The sequence below is a fragment of the Physeter macrocephalus genome, chromosome 17 (genome assembly GCF_002837175.3).
Source record: "Physeter macrocephalus isolate SW-GA chromosome 17, ASM283717v5, whole genome shotgun sequence".
Classification (NCBI taxonomy): Eukaryota; Metazoa; Chordata; class Mammalia; order Artiodactyla; family Physeteridae; genus Physeter; species Physeter macrocephalus.
Genome location: NC_041230.1, coordinates 54,159,318 through 54,180,793, shown reverse-complemented (window position 1 = coordinate 54,180,793; position 21,476 = coordinate 54,159,318). Strand labels below are relative to the sequence as shown.

At 49.1% G+C, this 21,476-nt stretch overlaps 1 protein-coding gene across 6 annotated transcripts in view; it reads right to left on the bottom strand.

Moving 5' to 3' along the window:
- The window catches only part of BANP (BTG3 associated nuclear protein), a 124,696-nt gene that overhangs the window by 91,945 nt on the left and 11,275 nt on the right, over positions 1–21,476 (bottom strand). For all 6 annotated transcript variants that reach the window (XM_055078980.1, XM_028477874.2, XM_028477870.2 and 3 more), the window contains exons 2-3: positions 6,479–6,617; positions 2,985–3,076 (exon numbers count right to left, since the gene is read on the bottom strand). In XM_055078980.1, coding sequence (XP_054934955.1) covers positions 2,985–3,076; positions 6,479–6,548 — 162 coding nt within the window. In that variant the 5' untranslated portion in view covers positions 6,549–6,617. The remainder of the gene's footprint in view (positions 1–2,984; positions 3,077–6,478; positions 6,618–21,476) is intronic.

Genomic DNA, 21,476 nt, shown 5'->3' with positions numbered 1-21,476 from the left:
CCAGCCAGGAGCAAGCCCCTGGAGCACCCAACCGCCCAGCTCAGCAGTGAGGGGGGCAGGGGAGGCAGCAGCTGAAAAGAGTGAAGAGTTCGTATTTTACCTTTTCTCTCTCCTTTTCTGCCCTTGACTTCAAAGGGAAAAATGCCCAGAGTGCCAGTCACATCAGCAGGAAGGGGACAGACGGCGGAGAGCAGACGGGCACAGGGGCCATCCAGGGCAGACCGGGACCCCAGCGCACGGCGGCACGGAGGCCGCCCACAAATGTTCACTGGGAGAGAAGATACGGCTGACCCGTCAGGACAAGGTATAAACACAGGGTGAATCACTACGGACCAACAGGCCTTCCCTTTGGGGGACCCCTCTGCCCAGTAGCCGCGGCTGACCCACTCCGGCGGCCGCTCCCCTTCCTCCCCTCCTGTGGGAGGCGACCCCACAGCCAGAGCCACGTGGTCCATCGCACCGTGCGATGGGAATCAAGGCCCGGGAGGCGAGGAAAATGGATGCCCTTATTCAGCGCTTTTCACAGACTGAGCTGATCTTTTGAAGAATGTAAACACACCTGTCTAACTGCCCGGTGTGTACAGCAGTGAGGGCAGCAGTGGGGTAAATAAACCCACACACCGTCCCAACAACCTGCTGTGTCTCAAGCAACCCCCTCCCCCCGACAAGTCCCATCGCGGGGAGCTAACACATACGGGAGAGGGACTAAATCCCACGTCCTCCGCTGACTCCCTGCAGGAGGACGGGCCGCGGAGGCACGGCAGACCGTGCCAGGCTCGTGTGGAGACACAGCACTGGCGGCCCATCCCCTGAGAGTGACATCGAGGCAGCGCCCGAGGCCCGCCCTGACCTAAGACGTCGTGACAACCACTAGCCGCGGGCTGAAGTCTTGAGATAAAGTCACCGATGACCCCACTATTTTTTATAATTTGAAGACCTCAACCACGCGGCTCCCCAATTCCCTAAACACAGTGAAACCTCATCGTCTTAATTCTGAATTAGAAGTGATTCTGCCTGGAGTTTGGACAAACATCACTGTTATACACTAATAACACAACTTCACAAATTAATAAAACAAAGAAAGGCGGAGGATAGTACTTTTAAATAAGTCTTTTATATACAAGAGATATTAACCAAAAATCATCCAAATCTATTCCTCTTAAAGAGCTCTGAGCAACCTAAATGTCCATCCACAGATGAATGGATAAAGAAGATGTGGCACATATATACAATGGAATATTACTCAGCCATAAAAGGAAACGAAATTGAGTTATCTGTAGTGAGGTGGATGGACCTAGAGTCTGTCATACAGAGTGAAGTCAGTCAGAAAGAGAAAAACAAATATCGTATGCTAACGCATACATATGGAATCTAAAAAAAAAAAATGGTTCTGATGAACCTAGGGGCAGGACAGGAATAAAGACACAGACATAGAGACTGGATATGAGGACACAGGGAGGGGGAAGCTGGGGCAAAGTCCACGAGTGGCATGGACATATATACACTACCGAATATAAAATGGATAGCCAGTGGGAAGCAGCTGCATGGCACAGGGAGATCAGCTCGGTGCTTTGTGACCACCTAGAGGGGTGGGATGGGGAGGGTGGGAGGGAGACACAAGAGGGAGGAGATATGGGGATATATGTACATGTATAGCTGATTGACTTTGTTACACAGCAGAAACTAACACAGCATTGTGAAGCAATTATACTCCAATAAAAATGTATTAAAAATAAAATTAAATTAACCAATTAAAAGTGAAAAAAAATAAAATAAAGAGCTCTGGCAATCTGGTGAGCACACTTTTCCTAGCACACGGGTGCCGGGTTCAAGCCGGGGCCCGAGCCCCTGCTCACCGACCAGGGGACGGGGCTGAGGTGGGGGCGCTTCACTGCACCTTATCCACAGCTGACTGCTGTGCTGTTTACCACACATGCCTCTTTTGTGATAAAATTATAACTGCATTTTATTTTAAGACATAATGTGGGGTTACTGAAGCAGCGGCCCTCTAACCATTAGTATGGAATAGAAATTTAACTGAATGTGTCTTTAAACCACCCCATGTATCTTTAGCTAACGCTGCTTCTCCTTGTTAAAAAGATGAGCCGGATGTTTCTAAACACAGCCCTACAGAAGCAGAGGGTACAGGAGAAGTCGCTTTGGTTCTCTGCACCGCTGTCCTAACTTCTCACAGGTGCTGGTGTTTATCTCTGTGGCTCTGAAAACTGCAGACCAAACAAGCAAATCCAAGAACCAGCCATCACCTACGACTGACTCTGTGGTTTCCCAGACCCCATCCAGCAAACTTTAAAATGTAGGTGACTTAAACGATAGGCACATAAGTGCTTCATCACTAGTGGAAAATATTCGCCGCAGGAATTGTGCACTTTCCCTCCGTGCACGATAGGTCCATGGGTCTATGGAGGAAGAGGCCTCATGTGGCGGCGATCCCAATTAAACAATGTGATTCTTCAAGGGAAAACGTCATGCCTTTATGCATTCGTGGGGGGTTGAACGGTGACTCCCAGAAATGATACGTCTACATCCTCACCCCCAGAACCTACAAACGTGGCCTTTCTTGGAAACGGGATCTTTCCAAGTGTAATCAAGTTAAGATGAGGTCATCCTAGGTTAGGGTGGCCCTAAATCCAATGAGACTGCCCTTATAAGAGACAGAAAAGGAGAGACACAGACACGGAGGAGAGGCCACGTGAAGACGGAGGCAGATACTAGAGGGATGCGGCCACAAGGTAAGGGATGCCTGGGGCCCCCAGGAGCTGAAAGAGGCAGGAGGGACCCTCCCCCAGAGCCTCTGCGGGGAACTCAGCCCTGGTGACAAACTGATTTCAGACTTCCGGCCTCCAGGACTGTGATAGAGTAAATTTCTGTTGTTCTAAGCGCTCCCCTCTCCACCCCGCATTGTGATCATTTGTTATGGCAGCCCCACATAAGATACAAACAAAAACATACATTAAGATTTCTACCTTTATAGAAGGGTCCTGGCAGTTGATCTCTAGTCGCTGACGTTTCAAAGCTGGTTCATCTTCGTCTGTCACTACATGATTCTCCAGTACAACTGAAAATTAAAGGCAGAGACAAAAAAACTTTAATTCAAAAGGTTTTACAGAGCTGTTCAATATTAAGATAGTAAAGAGTTCTGACACCTTAAGTATAAAGGTGTCACCTTAAGGTTACATGAGAAATGGCACAACCTGCTTCATATTTTACTTTTTACTTTTTACAGATTTAACTTAAAATTCTCAGTCAGGCAGAAAATAGGATCTCTCCCTAATCTCAAGAAAAACTGAGATACCGGATAAATGTTTTCGCTAATGCGCCACTGAGTTGACTGCAGGCTTCTCACTCCATGCTCTATCCAGCTACCCTTTTCTGGTAGAATCCAATCGCTAATAATGATTTCTTCCCGACTTTGAAATAAAGTCTTGTCAGCCGGCCACCTCATTCCAAAATCAAAGCCACTCTCTGAATATTACATTTTCCGAGGTGCTGATCATCAAACTCGTCTCAAACGTAACACGCTAAGTTACAGGGAAAGCTGTTCCCCCCGGCCAGTGTGGCTGAAATCAAGGCCTCCCGCCAGCACCTTCCAAGGGGTCTTCAGGGCTTCTCCACGGATGAGCAACTCAGCCCAAGTTCAAGGCTGGCACCACATGGTCCCAAGCCCGGTGCCTTTACACCTGTATGTGCCAGGTGATTCGACTCAAAACTCTAAAATGTAAAGACGCTGAACAGACCTGCGACTCTAAGGTGAACCTTTCAGGGGTCCCAGGCGAGACCAGTAAGCTGGTTTCCAGAGGTAGGTTGTTACCCAAAGCTCTACCTCGCAGAAACCAGCCACAGGCCAACGACGCCAGAAGCATCCTGCTTACCAGAGGGCTCTGCATAGTACACTGTGTCTCCACACCTCAAACACCTCCATAAAATGTGGGGGAATGAATTCTCATTAAGGTGAAAAAGGAAAAATCCGTGGCTACAAGTGCAAAACACAGGTTCTCAGAACCTTCATCGAAGCCTACCTACTCCCACTGGACGCTGGTAATTAAGAAAGGACTGGGAGGACGGGGAGACTCCGGCAACCGCTAGTCTAATCCTTTTAACCTGCTGAAATCCAGTCCAGAGAGGTTAAGCGACGACCAGGGTCACACAGCTGGCTCCCTGTAACTACCGGAAGAAGACTCCAAGCCCTTGGCAGAGCGAAGCGCCTCAAGGCTGTACGCAAAGGGCAGCGGAGCAGATGAGGGAAAGGAGACACAGCCCGTGGCGGTGACGGGCACACACCTGGGTTCCGGAGCTCGCTTTCTATGGGCCGCGGGGCTGCTAGCTTACTTTCTTCTTGGTCCTTTTTTACTTTGTTTTTTATCGTTCTGCATGCATTACTTTTAAAATTAGACAAAAGAACTCAATGTTCATTTTAAAGCCATCACGATCACCTGGAATGACAGGCCCGAAGAAATTACAATCGTATGTGTGTGCAGATGGGCAAAGAGACTGCAGCCATGTGGTGAGTGCGTGCAAAGTCACAAGAACCTAAGCATTTTGATTTTAAATGGAAATCAGAAAAAAACGGAAGGACATACATGCCAACAATCTAAAAGCAGTTCTCTCACTAGGATCATGGGAAACTTTTATTTCTTCTACTTGCTTGACTATCCGTTTAAGTTTTACAAAGTTCACATTTTAGAAATGAGGAAAAAATCATCTCAATCTGAAACCCACTCAGGACAATCGTGTGGGAGGCAGCACAGTGCTTGCCGGTGTTGGGGGAGTCCTCTGGGGCCAGAGATGGCAGGCCTCCTGTCTACGAAGGCCTCAGGGAGCCCTGCACACAGTAGGTGTTCATTACACTGCCATAGCTATACTTCCCAGTTAGTTAAGGAACCCACATGGAACAACACCAGGATCAGAAGTGACTTCTCTAATCCTTCTTTGGACTGTAATCTACAGAGACAGAATTTAATTGGGAAGTAAACTGTCAGAATTTTAATAGTTCTAAAAATGCTTAAAATTTATATAACTGGAACATTTTTCTTTTACAGCATTGCAGTGTGAGTGTTTTCTAAAGAAACTGTCATCCACCCATCAAAATATGAACAGTTGTTTTTAAAATTGTGATGTACGGTGACAGTGCTGCCTTTTTTTTAGTTCACTGGTTTCTGAGGTGTGGTGCTAAATGAGGTCAAGCCTTCACATTCTCGCTCTAAACAAACTGGTTCACTTTTACAGAGAAATCTGGGGTTAAACAGCTACATTCAGACGCCCTGACTTGGCTCAAGGATCTGGCAGGTCTTGATCTTGCCAGTTACCAGGTGATAGTGCTTCTTATAAACAAATCAGAGGCAAAATGACGAAAACTGACTAAAGAATAGCATTCATGAAAGGATGCCCCAATCTCTTTGTGACTGCTTGTTTAATCCCAAAATCATATGCTACCCACCCTTCCATACATAACTAATTTCCCAGTGAAGATTTTCAACTAACACAGCAAAGAGATCATACAAGATAGACATCATCACACTTTCTTATGAGCTTTCTGAAAATTCTCTTTTCTGTGGGGAAAAAAGTTAGAATTTCAACTCTACTATTCCAGAAAGAATAACCAGACAACCAAAACACTAAGTGATTTAATTGTGTATGCTTGTTATTTCAAACTTAACAGAAATATAAAACACATAAAACTTTACGAAAAAACAAAAAAAAGGAGGACCCTTACTAAGAAATCTTTCTATAAAATAAAGTGCTAACAAAGTATTTCATAGGTGAAGTAGTTCAAGATGAAGTTCTTGAAATTTAGGCTTTCCCTTATAAAGTGTCTAATACCTAGTAAGGTTCCAAAATAGATGGGTGCCTTTAACGTGACTAAGGAAAATTACCAGCCCTGGCAAAAGGGCAGGAAAGTCACCTCACAGAATAATCAGATAAAACGTGTCTTACCAAAACTCTGAACATACACAGCGGTTCAGCTTCTGGGAGCTTACCCTACAAAAATATTTGCTGCAATACGCAGCAAGGACCTTTGTAGCAGGGTGTACTTAAAAGAAACCCAGTGCAAATGATGTTAACAGCGTCCCCAGGGAAGAGGCGGACGCAGGAGGGAGCAGCGTATATGAACACGTCGCAGGTGTCCACGCGCAGGGCAGACTGTCCACAGCAGCGGAGGAGGCCCAGATGTGACCACAGGGGCGTTAAAGGGGAGTCAGGGGAGCTGGGGGCAGGGCAGGAAGAGGGGCCGAGGCTGGACAGCCACGTGTGGCGCAGAGGCGGACCGAGGGCGGGGGAGGGGCCGCCGGGATGGGCACACGGGGCTGACAGAGCTCACGCGCTCTGGTCCGGGTTTTTCATACAGGGCACGCACCGCTTTTTCTCTTGCTTTACTGAAGGGAGAGGAGACTTGTGGAGGCGCTTTGGGGCTTTTACAGACTCGGGGGGGCGCCGGCTCCCGACTGGCCGCGCTCTGTACCTGGGTGGTCGGGACTCAGCTCCTCCACGGCGATCTGCACCACATCCGCCAGGTCCTGTTCTGACATCATCCAGGACGAGAGCAGAGTGGCCGGTCAATGGGCAGGAATCAGACTCACGAAGCCCGGGCTTTCTGTCACCTAAAAACAAAAGCCAGGACAGCGGACAGGGAGATGAACGATCCTGACCTTGAAATGCTGGAAACTGCTAGCCACGTTCTGCATCCAAGAGGACACCACAAGCCTGTGGGTTTTTTAAATATACGGTTCTTCTTGCCCCAAACCACCAAAACGTTAGTGTCCTGTGAGAACTGAGAAATGGCCCCCAAACATTTCTCACTGCCTCTGTCCTTCAGCACCGGCCTAGCCCCCACCTCGCCAGTCCATTCCCACCCCGCCTAAGTCACCTTCCTAAGACAGTTAGAACGCATCGCCCCAAGCCAGGCGTCCCCGGGTCCCCTTCTTGCCCACGGAACACGTCCTATCCCTCACCTGCCCCTGCCGGCTGTCAGGTCCACTAGACACACCACACCCCGGAAACCATCGAAAACACACCTCCCGAATTTTACCCAAACGGATCCTTCTGCCAAGGCTGTCCCCTCGCCCCATTTCCACCCCTTGCGGCGCCCTCCCCTCAGGCAGGCAGAGAGCGGCGGCTCCTGGGAGGACTGAGCCCGGCACCAGCCGCCCGGCCCAGCCCGGGGCCTGTCCGCCACCACCGAGATGGCACCGCATCTGCAACACGGGGCGCTCCTTTCTTCCTGATCCTCAAACACTCTGATTAGGCCTAGACACACCTTCTCCAAAACAGAGATGAGGCCACGTCACGCCAAATACGACCTATCAACACAGCGGTCTAAATGCAGTACTTGCAAACAGGGTGCCTGGAGATCAGGAACCAATGCCACCATAATACTTTTATCATTCTACACTTTATATTTTAATTACCTATAAACAAATATTTATGAAAGAAGTAATCTATCTTCCCCAACTGGACTGCACGTTCCCTGAGGGCGGACAGCAGGCACCCAACTCTACAGCACAGCGCCTGCCCCGCATGTGCCCACCCCCACCGTGCCCACGCAGGGCAGCTGAATTAAGAGTTTCAGGTCACCTAGTCTCAACCAGGAGTCTACTGACAGCTCCTTTAAATGGCGAAGTTCCAAAGGCATAAAATTAAATTTGCAGGTTCCACACATGTTCTTAAATCCTATAAATCCAGATTTAAATTCTACAGCTGAAACGGTAGCAGCTCCAGAATTTTTTAGGGACAACCATTTGCAGGAGAAGGAGCCAAGCTCCTGCCTTAAATTTCCCTTCACAAAACGAACGCAACACTTTCATGTAGTTGCAATCCAGCAAATGGCCACGGTGTGTTACCGCCATTTAGACACCTCACGTGAAACTGAGAAAAGCACGAAAGCACCAAATGTCCCTTCCAGAGCAGACGCCGATGACAAACAACTGGCGGGGGTGGGCAGGGACCGCAGAGGTACTCCCGCGAACCCTTTAGAAGTCCAAGTAGGGAGGGATGGCCGGGACAGAGATTTTTAATCTCTCAAATGAGGACAGCGAACCCAGGTCAAGGTATGTAACAAGCTGAGAGATCGGGTGTTTCCTAAAGAACCCCAAAGCATGAGCGAGTGGGCAAACCACTGACAGCACGAGGTCCTCAAGGGAGCAGCAAGGAGGAAGCAGGCGTCAGAGAGAAGGAAAAAACGGGTCTGCTTGGGAACAGCAGCTGAACCCAGGAGGGGAGCACCATTGGGGCAGACAAACAACAGGGCAGCTGCGGAACGGCCACAGCCAACGTTCTGGGCCACGGACTCTCAAAGACTACTCATCCAAAGCTCCCTCCTGCGCTAAATACACTGGAAGGAAATGACTAGAATAGAATACGAAGCATACAGGACAGGGTGAATGAGAGTCTAATTACAGGGGGGAGAGGAAAACAGTCAGGAGAGTGCAAGAAAACAGCTACCACATTATTTACAACTTTCTAAAAACAACAGAAAATAGAGCTCTAGGACAGGGAAATTAGAAAAACTATTCTAAATCTAGCCTTCCTTCCATATATCCAGGAAAATCAATTCCACAGAAAATTAACAACAGAAAATATTGAGGTCAAATCTCACGCCAAGGTGATATATTTTAAAAGCGAATAGGAGCAAAGTAGCATCACTACAGACAGTGAAAGCATGCTAGAAAGACATGTCCCTACGAGATGAAAACTCTATCCTAATATTTCAAAACAAACTAATATTCACGGAGGAAATTATATAAGGTATCACTAACCATAAACCAGCGTTAGAAAAACTCAGAAATGAGGGGGGGAAACTCAGAAAAGATTACAAATAAAAGGAAAATAGTTTTGGAAATGAAGGCTAAACTAGAAGGAATCCAAGAGCAAGTAAATACAATAAATTACACCGTAAGAAAAACAAAATGGGGGCTTCCCTGGTGGCACAGTGGTTAAGAATCCGCCTGCCAATTCAGGGGAGGCAGGTTCGAGCTCTGGTCCGGGAAGATCCCACATGCTGCGGAGCAACTAAGCCCATGCACCACAGCTACTGAGCTTGCGCTCTAGAGCCTGTGAGCCACAACTACTGAGCCTGCGAGCCACAACTACTGAAGCCCGCGTGCCTAGAGCCCTTGCTCCGCAACAAGAGAAGCCACCGCAATGAGAAGCCCGCGCACCGCAACGAAGAGCAGCCCCTGCTCACTGCAACTAGAGAAAGCCCGCGTGCAGCAATGAAGACCCAATGCAGCCAAAGTGAGCCACAACTACTGAGCCTGCGAGCCACAACTACTGAAGCCCGCGTGCCTAGAGCCCTTGCTCCGCAACAAGAGAAGCCACCGCAATGAGAAGCCCGCGCACCGCAACGAAGAGCAGCCCCTGCCCACTGCAACTAGAGAAAGCCCGCGTGCAGCAATGAAGACCCAATGCAGCCAAAAATAAATACAATAAAATAAATAAATTTATTTTTAAAAAAAGAAATGAAAGAAAAAAGTTGAAGAAAAAGTAGCTGACAAGCAAAGAGGATGCAACATATGTTTAAGAGGGGACGCTACAAAGAAAACCAAAGGAAAGCGATGAAATGGAATACTACAGGCAAATCCGAAAAAACTCTTCAGAAATGAGGAGAAAACATTTGAAACTACTTATGAAAAAGACACACCATAAACTTGGGGCGGGGCAGGCAGAACAACCAATACCAAGACACATTCTAGTAAAATTATTTAAAGAAAAAAAGAAAAGTTATTTTAGACATCTAGACAAAAATATTGGACACCTTAAAATGGTGGGGGGCGGGGAAGATTATCCAACTACAGCAGAAGAAGGGAGACTCACACACACAAGACACTCGAGGAGAGTAACGGGAGCCTTTACATCCAAAGTGAGTTTCAGGTACACGGGTAGCAACTTGTGCCAACATACAGCACTCAGAGAACAGCGCTCCCAGAAAGCCTTCCTGAAGAAACTGCTGGAAAACAAGATTCAGAAAACCAAGATCACTTGGAGAGACAACATATGAACTGGTCAGTGGTGAGGAGTCTACGTTTACATGGAGAACTGAGACTAAAGGAGAAAGCACAGTTTGCAACGGCTCTATGCTCCGACAACGGAGATACAATTTACCTGCTTAAAAATGGGGAGAACAATTGGGAGAACACACACAAAACAAATTTTAACGGTTTTAACAATCACACTGAGTGGTGGTGTTGGAATTCCCTCTGAGAATTTTCCACGCGCAAACGAGGATCTACAGGATGTTCCAATTCTGTCACTCCCGATGTCCTGACAAGCCGATCCAGAGGTCGGGCAGAAGAGGTCTCGGGGCTGCGGATTTGACTCCGGGCATGCACTGGAATCGGAGGTATGAACTCAGGCGTGTGTGCAGAATCCAGGAGCTGAATCCAGCAGCAGCGTGCCTCCCTACAGCCTACACTGTGAAATACTGCCTCTCACCAAGAGATGAGGGCTTCTTGGAGAAATGGCTAATTCCACATCTGAGGCAAGGAATATGCAAGATAACATCTTGTCATCCCAGATGTAGAGAAGCGATCAAAGACATCAGGGCTGTATCAAAAGGACTCAGAAACCAACTCAAAGATGCTCCTCCTGGCCAAAGGTGGGAAAAAATGACCCTCAACAAGGATAACCACGTCCATGGGCTGAAAGAGAAATATTTTTAAATTCATTAAACGGGGGGGTGGGGGGGCATCAAAAAGGTCCCTATAAATTAAAGGAGACTTCAATGACAACACAAAACAGGCAAAACTATGATTTTCTCTATTTGTATTATATTTAATAAAAAGGTTTTTCTTAAGGCAAAATTCAAACAAAGTGGAAAATACTTGTTACACATGCACCAAAGAGCTAATTGCCTTCTTTCACAGCAACAGAAAAAAGACCAATAAAGCTAATCAAAAGGAGCATAAGAATGAGAGTAAATTCACAGGGAAAAAAAGTCACAAAGCTCTTAAACATGAGAAGACACAACCTCTCACGAATTTTTTAAAATGCGAATTTCAGCCAGACGTTCAGTGTGACAGGCGTGCTGGAGGCCTGTCGGGACGTGGGTGCTCTTGTGCACGTTTGATGGGAGCTTAGCTCTGAAGACCAATAGGCAACAGGCATCAAAGTGCTGCTGCCCGGCCCTGAGGTTCCCACCAAGGAATCCTCCTAGCACGGAGAGTCACATGTTCGTGCAAATATCTACCCACCAGAGAAACAAAACAACCAAGGCATTGCTTTTAGCAATGGATGGTGCAACCTGAATGCTGTTTTAAAAAAACAAGTCTGGCACAGCTGAACAATGAGAGACTAGCCAACGGTCTAGGACAGGGGTCCCCAACCCCCGGGCCACGGACTGGTACCAGTCTGTGGCCTGTCAGGAGCCGGGCCGCACGGCAGGAGGTAAGCGGCGGGCGAGCGAGTGAAGCTTCACCTGCCGCTCCCCACCACTCCCCATCACTCAGATCACTGCCTGAGCCACTCCCCCCACCAGCTGTGGAAAAATTTGTCTTCCATGAAACCGGTCCCTGGTGCCAAAAAGGTTGGGGACTGCTGGTCTAGAAGAAGCAGTCAGAGCTCTCTAAGGAACAACTCCCGAGATGCAGTATTACACGAACAAAAACGGGGCAGAATGTGTACAACACACTTTAAAATATATATATATATATATGTATATATATATATATGCTAGACACGCACAGACTATCCCTGGGGCACAAAGATGAAAGGAGATTATATTTGCCTTTTTTTATCATGTACATTTATCAGCTTTTCAAAAGTAAAAATACTTTTTAAAAATGGTCAGACAACTAAATAGTGAGGCGTCCACCGTGAGGAAATCCTCACCTCCGACCTCCCTCATATGCAGTAGGACTCTCAGCCCTGGCACCCGTTCAGCCTCACCTGCAGCCCCAGGACTCAGAGGCAGGCAGGACCTACAGCTGGGAGGGCCCAGCAGGCCTACCGGGGTCATTCTAAACCTGGGTCCTCTGAAGGTGACCTCTGAGCAGATTAACTGTGGTTGGTACAAAGACCAAAGCCACCCATGCCATAACTCGGTCTTTTTTCCAAACTAAGAACCAAAGTAAGGATTATTAAAGGAGTACAGTGGCCTCCTTCATGAAGGCAGTGCTCCTCAGTTAGATAATACCACCCTACCCACCTTTGAATTGATGGATTTAAAACGTTTTAGGGTCACACACTGCTTTCAGGATCTACTTTTTAAAAAATTACAGATCCTTTTCCAGGAAAAAAGCACAGACACAGTCCTGCCAAGTTTCAGAGCCTCATAATTACCAGAGACTGCTGGCCGCCTACCCCAGGACCTGCTCTCCCTGATGCTCAGTGTTACAAGAATCCGAATTCACAGGGCACGGGGCCACCAGAGAGCACAGCCTCTCCTGCAGCACACTGTGGCCACGTGACCCACTCCTGCCAATGGGGTGTGAGCGCAGACGCAGGGCGGGGCACCTCCTGGACCCTTCGTCCTTCTTGCCCTCCTGCTGCTGGCCTCCTGGACGGCCTGCCTCGGACTTCCTTATACCAAAGGAAAATCACCAACCACCTGCTCTAAAAACAACACATTTTGGAATCTGCAGCATGCAGCCAGGCTTAACCTCCGTGACTCACCCTGAAGCCCATTCATGATGGCCCTGGGGCCACACGTCCCAGGTTAAATACCTGTCTCTCACAAATGGCTGGTAGAAAGCTCTCAGGTGCCCAACTCAAGCTTTTCCTGATTTCTAGAAGCTCCGTGAGTGACTTAAGAAAATACTCCGAGCTCACCATAAAATCCTGAATCCTACCCTCTTCCAAATGAGGACACCACACAATTATCCAAGCTGTTTACTCAAAATGACTCTACTGCCAGGATAAAGAGTCACTTAAAATTCTGCTAACAGTGAACGTTTGAACAGAAAAAATTAGGGCAACAAGCCCAAGAAAACTGGAACAGAACGACGCGTGCAGATGCCAGTTTGGCAAATGAAATTTGCCATTTCTCAGAAGTCCTGGAGAGAGTCCAGTCTTAATATCATAAAGCAGCTGGACTGCAATTACTGTTCAATAACGTCTCTAAACAGCCACGACTACAAGCTTGTGAAGAGAGCATCTTCCAGGGTGCAGGTGGAAAAAGAGCCCACCAACCAAAACCAACAACCCGAGGGCTCAGTCTCAGGGCATTGGTAAAGTAAACGACATGAGACACCACAGTCATTCATGTGAATGGAAAGGTCTCCAGGACACAATACTAACAGAAAGGAGTATAAGAGGAAAATTGCATGTATATGTAGTCACGTGTCTGTGTGTAGTCACGTGTCCGTGTGTGCAAATGCACACGAGATGCCCTGGAATGATACACACTGAACCAAGGTGACACAGGAGGGAAAAGGTACAGATAAAACTAGCTGACCCTCATCCTTTATCCTTCTGGACTGTTGAGCTTTCTGGTTTTTTTTTTTAATTTTTGGCGGCGTTGGGTCTTCGTTGCTGTGTGCGGGCTTCCTCTAGTTGCGGCGAGCGGAGGCTACTCTTCGTTGTGGCGTGTGGGCTTCTCACTGCGATGGCTCCTCTTGTTGCGGAGCACAGGCTCTAGGCACACGGGCTTCAGTAGTTGTGGCACACGGGCTCAGTAGTTGTGGCTCGCGGGATCTAGAGCGCAGGCTCAGTAGCTGTGGTGCACGGGCTTAGTTGCTCCCCGGCATGTGGGATCTTCCCGGACCAGGGATCGAACCCGTGTCCCCTGCATTGGCAGGCGGATTCTTAACCACTGCGCCACCAAGGAAGCCTCCGGACTGTTGCGCTTTCTATAAGTACATATTACTTATTGTGCTTATTATTATTGAGATTGTTTTTCTAAAACAGAGCAATAAGTACACAGATGAGGCCAAGCACATCAAATCTGGATAAAAATTAGGGAGCCTTCTTCAACCCTGCCTTAAATCCACCTCCCAGCCTACAGCGCGTGAGCATCCACAGCCGTGACCACTCGCGCAGGTGCGCCCTGCTGTGCCCTGCCCCGCGATGCCCCTTCTCCTGGACCACGGGTCAGACTATCCCCTCTCCCTGCGGCTCGGCGCTGGACCTCTTCTCAGCCGCACTGAAATACCATCTATCTGCTGGTGGCTCACAATTCACCTCACCTCCGACCTCTCCCAGGAACTCCAGATCTACGTGACAACCGGCCTCCAGGCCACTTCCCCTGAGTGTCTAGTCTCAACGTGAAGGAACCCAAACTGAACCCGTCCCTCTCCACGACCAGCCGACACCTCCAGACTTCCCACCCCAGGTGCTCAGGCCAGAACCTTTGGGCCTTGGTTCTCCTCTCTCATCCGACCTGTAGGCAGAATCTCCCGCCGTCCTCACTCTGGCCTTGTCATCGCACATCTGGACCCACACACTGGCCCCCACCCGGGTCTCCCTGCTCTGCCTCTGCCCCAGAATTACTGCCAATGTTTAAAAGCTACGGGATCACGTTAAAGCCCATCTCAGCATCACCGTCTGCTCAGAGCCCCCCGAAGGCTCCCCAGTCATTCAAGGTGCGCGCCTGGCACCCGGCACCAGCCAGCCGCTCTCCGCGCCCCTCAGGCTCCCCTCGCGGCTCCTCAGTCCGCCGGCTGAGCAGGCCGCCCCAGCTGGGCAGGCACACGCCAGCTCAGCCCTCACACTCCGAAGTCCACCTGTCCCTCGGCCAGCCGCTCCTCACCTGTCATACCCACCACCAGCACCCACGTCCCTGCTGCCCTTTCCTGCTTTATCACAAAGCCCTTATAGCCAACCTACGACACAGGCTAAATACCCATCTTGCTTAGCACCTGCCTCCCTGCTGGAAGACGAGCTCCACTGGGCCGGAACTCGCACCATCTTGCTCACTGTCCGGCCTGGGGCCTGGCACACCGCGCACGTCCATGCCGTGGGTCTAGTGGGAGAGCCCAAGGGAGAGTCACGCCCCAGCGCAGAACTAGGAAGGGCCGCACATCTGCTGACAAACCGTGCAGGAAGGGCGGCAGAGTTCTCTACGTCTGTGTTTTGATTTCAATAAGGACTGTACCATAATTAAGTCACAAATCTGTTTAGCTTACAACTGTGAACTTCATGCACATGACATGTTAGGTTTAACAGTGAAAATACAAGCTGCTCAGGGGTTGTCAGCAACAGACACGAGCAGCTGTTCATCAGCAGAAACACAGAACTATGTAAATATGTTATTTTTCTCTATTAAAAAGAAGTGTTGAAATAAAAAAAACACAAAACTGCGCATTTAGTTTTAATTTTGCTAATTTTTAAATATTTCAGACACCCGTAAAATAAAACCACAAGGCCACTGAAACAGGAAAAAAAGAAAAGCTACTGTAATCGAGCACACGACTGAACTTCAGCAGACGTAACCAGGCAAAGCCCCCTGTGCCCACCCTGGGGTTTTCTCAGTCACCACCAGAATGACATCACACGGGTCATCTCATTAGGGATGTCACAGCATACGGGTATTTTAGGGCAGACACTCTGCACAGAGCTGTTTCTCCCATCAGCCCTTGAACAAGCGCCCCACCGAGCCTGTCTGCAGGAGGCTGTCCCGGGGAGGCGCACACTCCGGCCGCTGGGTGACCTCCGACTCCGCTCCACCAGAACTGCTTCCCGGCCGTCAGATCCCTGCAGGCGACCCGCGTGAAGAGACGCAGCCCAGGTGCCGTGACGTCATGGGTGGGCGCGGGGGCCCGCCGAGCTCACCGCGGAGGGGCCTCGGGAGTGGGCCACGCCAGGCTGCCCTCCCTTTACAGATGCCAAATACACGGACTGAAGACAGTCCTCGGGGGAGCAGGAGCGGCCCCGATGAGTACGAGAGACAGAAGACCCTGAAGGCAAGTCTCGGAGAGCAATCGCGCAGGAGACAGCGGGAACCGCCAGCACCCAGGCCGGACAGCAGCCCCGCCCCCCAGGCCCCGGTGCTCCGGCCACCGCCCCGCCTCTGGCACTGGCTTCACGTCCACCTGAGCAGCAAGGCCAAGTCCACACACCGTAAAGACCAGAGCGGTAACCTTCACCCCCAGCAGGAAGTGGCCCAGTGGTGCCCAGTTCGAAAGCTCAACTTCCAGAAACAGGGCACCTCCAAGAAAATACAGATCATTCCATTCAGTCAGATCCATCTGGATATAGATGTAGTACTAAAATTAATTAAAAGCCAGTATGAAGTAAGCAAAGAAATCAACTTTTATTAAACTGAGACGTGTGAACAAGACTCAGCTTACTGATTTTCCCCAAGTCAGTGTGGGGTGGCAGGGGGATACTCAAAGGACAAATAGGAAAGAAAGAGAAAACATGACTATAAACGACCAGCCAGGTACTAGATCATCGGGAAGCACTGATTCTTAGGAAAATCCAGGCCACACTGTTTCGTCTTCAAAACAGCCCCCCTAGAAATGTTTAAGTTTGAAATTAGGAGAAGAAGGTCAAACTAGCTTCAGATGGCAGGTCCTTCCCCTCTATAGTTAACACGTTTGATTAAACTGGCCACTTCTATTCACCTTTTCCAAAATATATAAACCTCCTCAAATACAAACCACCAATGCAGGAAAGAGAACTGGCCGAATTTAAACTGATCCCACAGCACCGCTGTCCTCCTTCAAGACACACTGGTCTCAGGACCCCCTTCCCCATCTGAAAGTTAGTGAGCTTGTACTCGTGGATGTGTATCTATCAGTATCACCATCTCTGATATTAGAACAGAAAATGTGTGAATACTTTATTCATTTAAAAATCACAAAAATCCATACATTACATATTAACATACAAAACTTTTTTTTTTTTACCAAAAATAACTACTAGAGGGGCTTCCCTGGTGGCGCAGTGGTTAAGAATCTGCCTGCCAGTGGAGGGTACACGGGTTCGATCCCTGGCCCGGGAAGATCCCACATGCCGTGGAGTAACTAAGCCCATGCGCCACAACTACTGAGCCTGTGCTCTAGAGCCCGTGAGCCACAGCTACTGAAGCCCGCGCGCCTAGAGCCCACAAGCCACAACTACTGAGCCTCTGCTCTACAGCCCACGAGCCACAGCTACTGAGCCCACGTGCCGCAACTACTGAAGCCCGTGCCACGTGCTCCACAACGAGAAGCCCGCACACTGCAAGGAAGAGTAGCCCCAGCTCGCCACAACTAGAGAAAGCCCGCGTGCAGCAACGAAGACCCAACACAGCCAAAAAAGAAATAATAATAATTAATTAGTTAATTAATTTTAAAAAAATTACTAGAGTTTCCGAAACAACAGCAGCAAAATCTTCGCAAAAAGAGAGACACAGTTTTGCATTTTTACAAATCTCTTTAATGTCAGCCTTACTGGAAACCAACTGGGTTCTCATATCTATTACTGCATGAAAAAGAGGGCAGTGCATCTGAACGGCCCGTTCAGATAACTGCGGATATTCCTCTGTAATACAACACCAAACCTCAACAAGGGCTTTATTTCTCCCCAAAGGTGAGCTGCAACGTGGAATCTAAAACTGTACTGCTGAACTTTTTGTTACTTTATCACTTTAAAATCTGTCTTTAAATGGACATTTACCCAGGTCTGATTTGGTCATTCGGAAAATACTGGTTCAGTGAGTTATGCAGACCTTCCGAATGTTGTTCATTACAGATTATCTAAAGCATGACATTCTTTAACATCAGCACTGATCTCATCAGAAAAGTCCTGTGGACTTCCCTGGCAGTACAGTAGTTAAGACTCAGCGCTTCCACTGCGGGGGCACGGGTTCGATCCCTGCTCAGGGAACTAGGATCCCGCATGCCATGCGGCGCAGCCAAAAGAGGAAATTAATTAATTAATTTTAAAAAAAGAAAAATTAAAGTCTTGCAGTATTCGGAAGCTGCCAGGTTCACAGCGGCAGATACAAGCTTTCTGAAATTCTGTACTTCCACTTGGAAGTACAAATTTTACCACTGGCAATAGTGTTAGCTGCTTTCCTTGCAGTGACAGGCTAACTCTGTCCGTGTAGTAAGAAATACTGGTAATGTGTCAATTATTCCCTTATGGTGGTCCATGAAAAAAAGCGGCCAGTTCAGCTAGCAACCCAAGTAACTGCAGAAGGGCCCGTCTTCCAGGCAACCTCCCAACTCCAAGACGCAGAAGTGCTTTCCACACACTTCCTGTTTTGTTACACAGAGTATTAAAAAGGGGTGTACTCAGGGCTGAGATTTAACAGAATGAATGATTTTTACTGCTGCATCAAGGACGTTCTTAGATGAGAATGGCTTTTCTGAATTGCACGGCAGTAAAGAATCCAGCAGCAAGGGTAGCTCGGGGACTCGGTCCAAATGTCAACAGGCAAAAAGAGGCAAATGACCTCTTGACAATCATGAAAACTATTTTGACCTCAAACACCCACTGGGAACGTCTCAAGGCTATCCCTGGGGTCTGCGGACCGCAATCCCAACCACTGCCTTCAGGAATTATCTCTCTAGAAGGAAAGCATAAGAGCCACATGCACATTAAAATGAATTTCAGATAATGTCTGCTCTAAAATAGAAACCATAAAAGCAATTAAAAGCAACTTTTACTTGATTTACCAACTGCCAATGATAAATGTAAATACATTGCAGAGGCCCGCATATATCTCGCAATAAAAGTTTTAGTTTCTACACAGATAATGCCCATATTTTAATTCTTCTCTGGTAGCTCCTAAACTGCTTACACTGTGAAGTATTATTCTGATAACATAAAATACTAAATCTGCCAAAGATGCAGGACTATAATAATGTACGGGGACTGGAGGCTTAAACACCTTAACCTTATTTCTTAGTTCTGTGACAAGCCTGAATGAGTGTCTATGGACTACTTATACAATTAATATCAGTGATCTTATTGCATTTATTCATACATTCTTCAAAAAAACCACCCCCGGGTCCTGTGCTAGACACACGCTTAAGGGAGCAGAGCTAGCCCTGCCCACAAGACACTTACTAAGGCAGTAAGCCGGAGAAGTGACACTGGAGGCACCCAGGGGATCGACAGCCCGCCAGGGCTGAGGGTGCACACCGGTGGGGGGCTGCAGCAGCTGCCTGGCCATGAGGATCAGGGCACGCTGCCCAGAACCGGTGGAGAGCTTGAGCCGTCGGAGGAGGAGCGAAGGGCTCAGAGATGCTGGTCTACCGGCCAGACTCTTGAAGAGCCCACGGCATGAAAGAAACTGGCAGAGGCTGCGGAGACCTGCCAATGTGGGGAGGTCCAGGGGCGGGACGGGGAGAGGCAGCCACAAAGAATCTCAGGGGAAACTTGACTATGGACCGTATCTTCAGTGACACGGAATCACTGCTCCTGTTTGTATGTGCAGTTATGTAAAACAGTGTCCTTGCTCCCAGGACACGAGTGCTCAAGCACTTAGGGGTGAAATGAGGTGACCTCTGCAACTTACTATCAAATGCAGGAAAAAACAGAAACAACGCAACGTGCCAAAATGTTGCCCCGTCGTGCACCTAGATGCAGGGTGTATACCTGTGTGTCCACCGGGCCCCTCTAGGAAGTGACCCCTAGATTCCAGCGAGGAGGCAGCCAGGATCACGGATTCGGTCAACAAGCTCAGGTGAGCTCGGAGAGCCAGCGCCCTGGAGGCAGACACCGTCCCGGGCACGGCCATGTACGACGTAATGGTGGAAAAACAGCCTGTACCATGTCTGCTACGTACCTGCAAATCTCAGGCGATTGCCAAATAACTGTTTTAGAAAAAACAAAAATAATAAAACCCTCCAATCCACTCTGCCTCCCGCCAGCTGCCATCACTTCCCTCCAGAGCCAAACTCCTACAGCACATTCTGGAACCCTCGCCCACGCCCGTCTGCAAACACCATCCCTTCCCACACCCTTCAGGACCCCAAACAAAACACTGGTTTCCAAACTCACCGTCGGACTGGACAAGAGCCCTGTGAACGATTCCCACCGGCCTCCCCGCTCAGCACTTCTCCTCGCTCAGAGCACCCTGGGGTCCTCCTCCTCCCTGGGGTTCACCCCGGCCCCACCTACGCTGGGCCCTCCAGCGGCACGGGGTCTGAGCCTCACGCCGCAGCACCCGGAGCCCCTTCCAGGAACCAGAGCCCAGAAGCACATGTCCTGGGGGCACACGGCAGGCCCTTACAGAGAGTGACACCCATGCCCCCAAATCTCCACTGCCGCCCAGACCCCTCACCAGTGCTTTCCCTGGTCCAGTATGTCAAACCACACTATGGCCATTTGACAATAAAATCCGCTCCCACACTTCCAAAGCCGAACTCTGCCCCCATCCCTACTCCTTCCCGAGAGCACTTCTCAAGGAGATTCCACCAACCCCCACCCCCAGAAAGAACCCTGCAACTCCTCTTTTAACTCTCTCTGCTGGCACCCCCAGTATCCGACCGTCCCCAAGCCCGGGGGCCCTGCCCGCCTGCTCCTTCCCACACGACTCCGCTCCTCCTCCTCTCCCACCACGCCTGCGCCGCCGGGCTCCGCTTTCTTGAACCCATGAACCAGCTTCCCTTTCCCTGCCTCCGGTCCCTGGCGATTAGGTGTCATCTCTCTGTAACCCCCCCGAAGGTGGAATCCACGGATCTGTCCCTTCGTCCCTCCCAAAGCCACAGACGGTGAGGCGGGAAGCCCATCCCCTCCCATCCATCCTGCAGATGAGCCCCAGGCTCAGCCCTCCCAAAGGGCTGTCATCACAGCGCCCGGCTTGGCATCACATCTACCCTCTACCCGCGTTTCAGGCCTCTCCCAATCCGGCTCCTGCCTACCTAGAAATGACCTCATTTTATTCACTCACTCCACAAATGCCTTCTAGACCAACGGTTGGCCCCATGGACCAATTCCAACCCTCCACCTGTACAGCCCATGAACCAAATCAAAAGAAGAACAGTACGTCCTCACATGAAATTACATTAAACTCAAACATCAGTGTTCACAAATAAAGTTTTATTGGAACACAGCCACAACCAGCTGTCTGCACACTGGCTGGGGCTGCTCGGGGGCTGTCACAGCTTGTCCAGTGACTGACAGCCTCACTCTAATGTAAAAACCTCTGCTCTGTGCGCTGGATCACCATGCCACAAACACCCTGCTGGGCACATGGGAGCGACCCGTAAATCCTGGGCAAGTGAATAAAGAAACGACCTTGAGGTTCACGTGCTCCGTAAGCACAGATTCTCCTGAACCAGTCACTGGCCTGGCAGCTCCTTCAATCCTTCAGCTACAGGGACAGAAGAGATCTTGGTTCTAATCATCTTCCCGTTAAAAACAAAAAAGGTAAAACATGAAACATTTGGAGACTACAGGCAGTACTCTCTCCTACACGTCACTTCACTTGTTGCTGTGTTTTTTACAGTTAACATGGAAAACATTCAGAGTCGTGAGGACAAATTAGATGACAGGTCAATTTTTTTACCTCTACAGAAGAAAGTTATGTCGCAAAGAGCCACAACACATCACGCTGAATTCAGGGTGAAATTTAAATTTTTTTTTTTTTT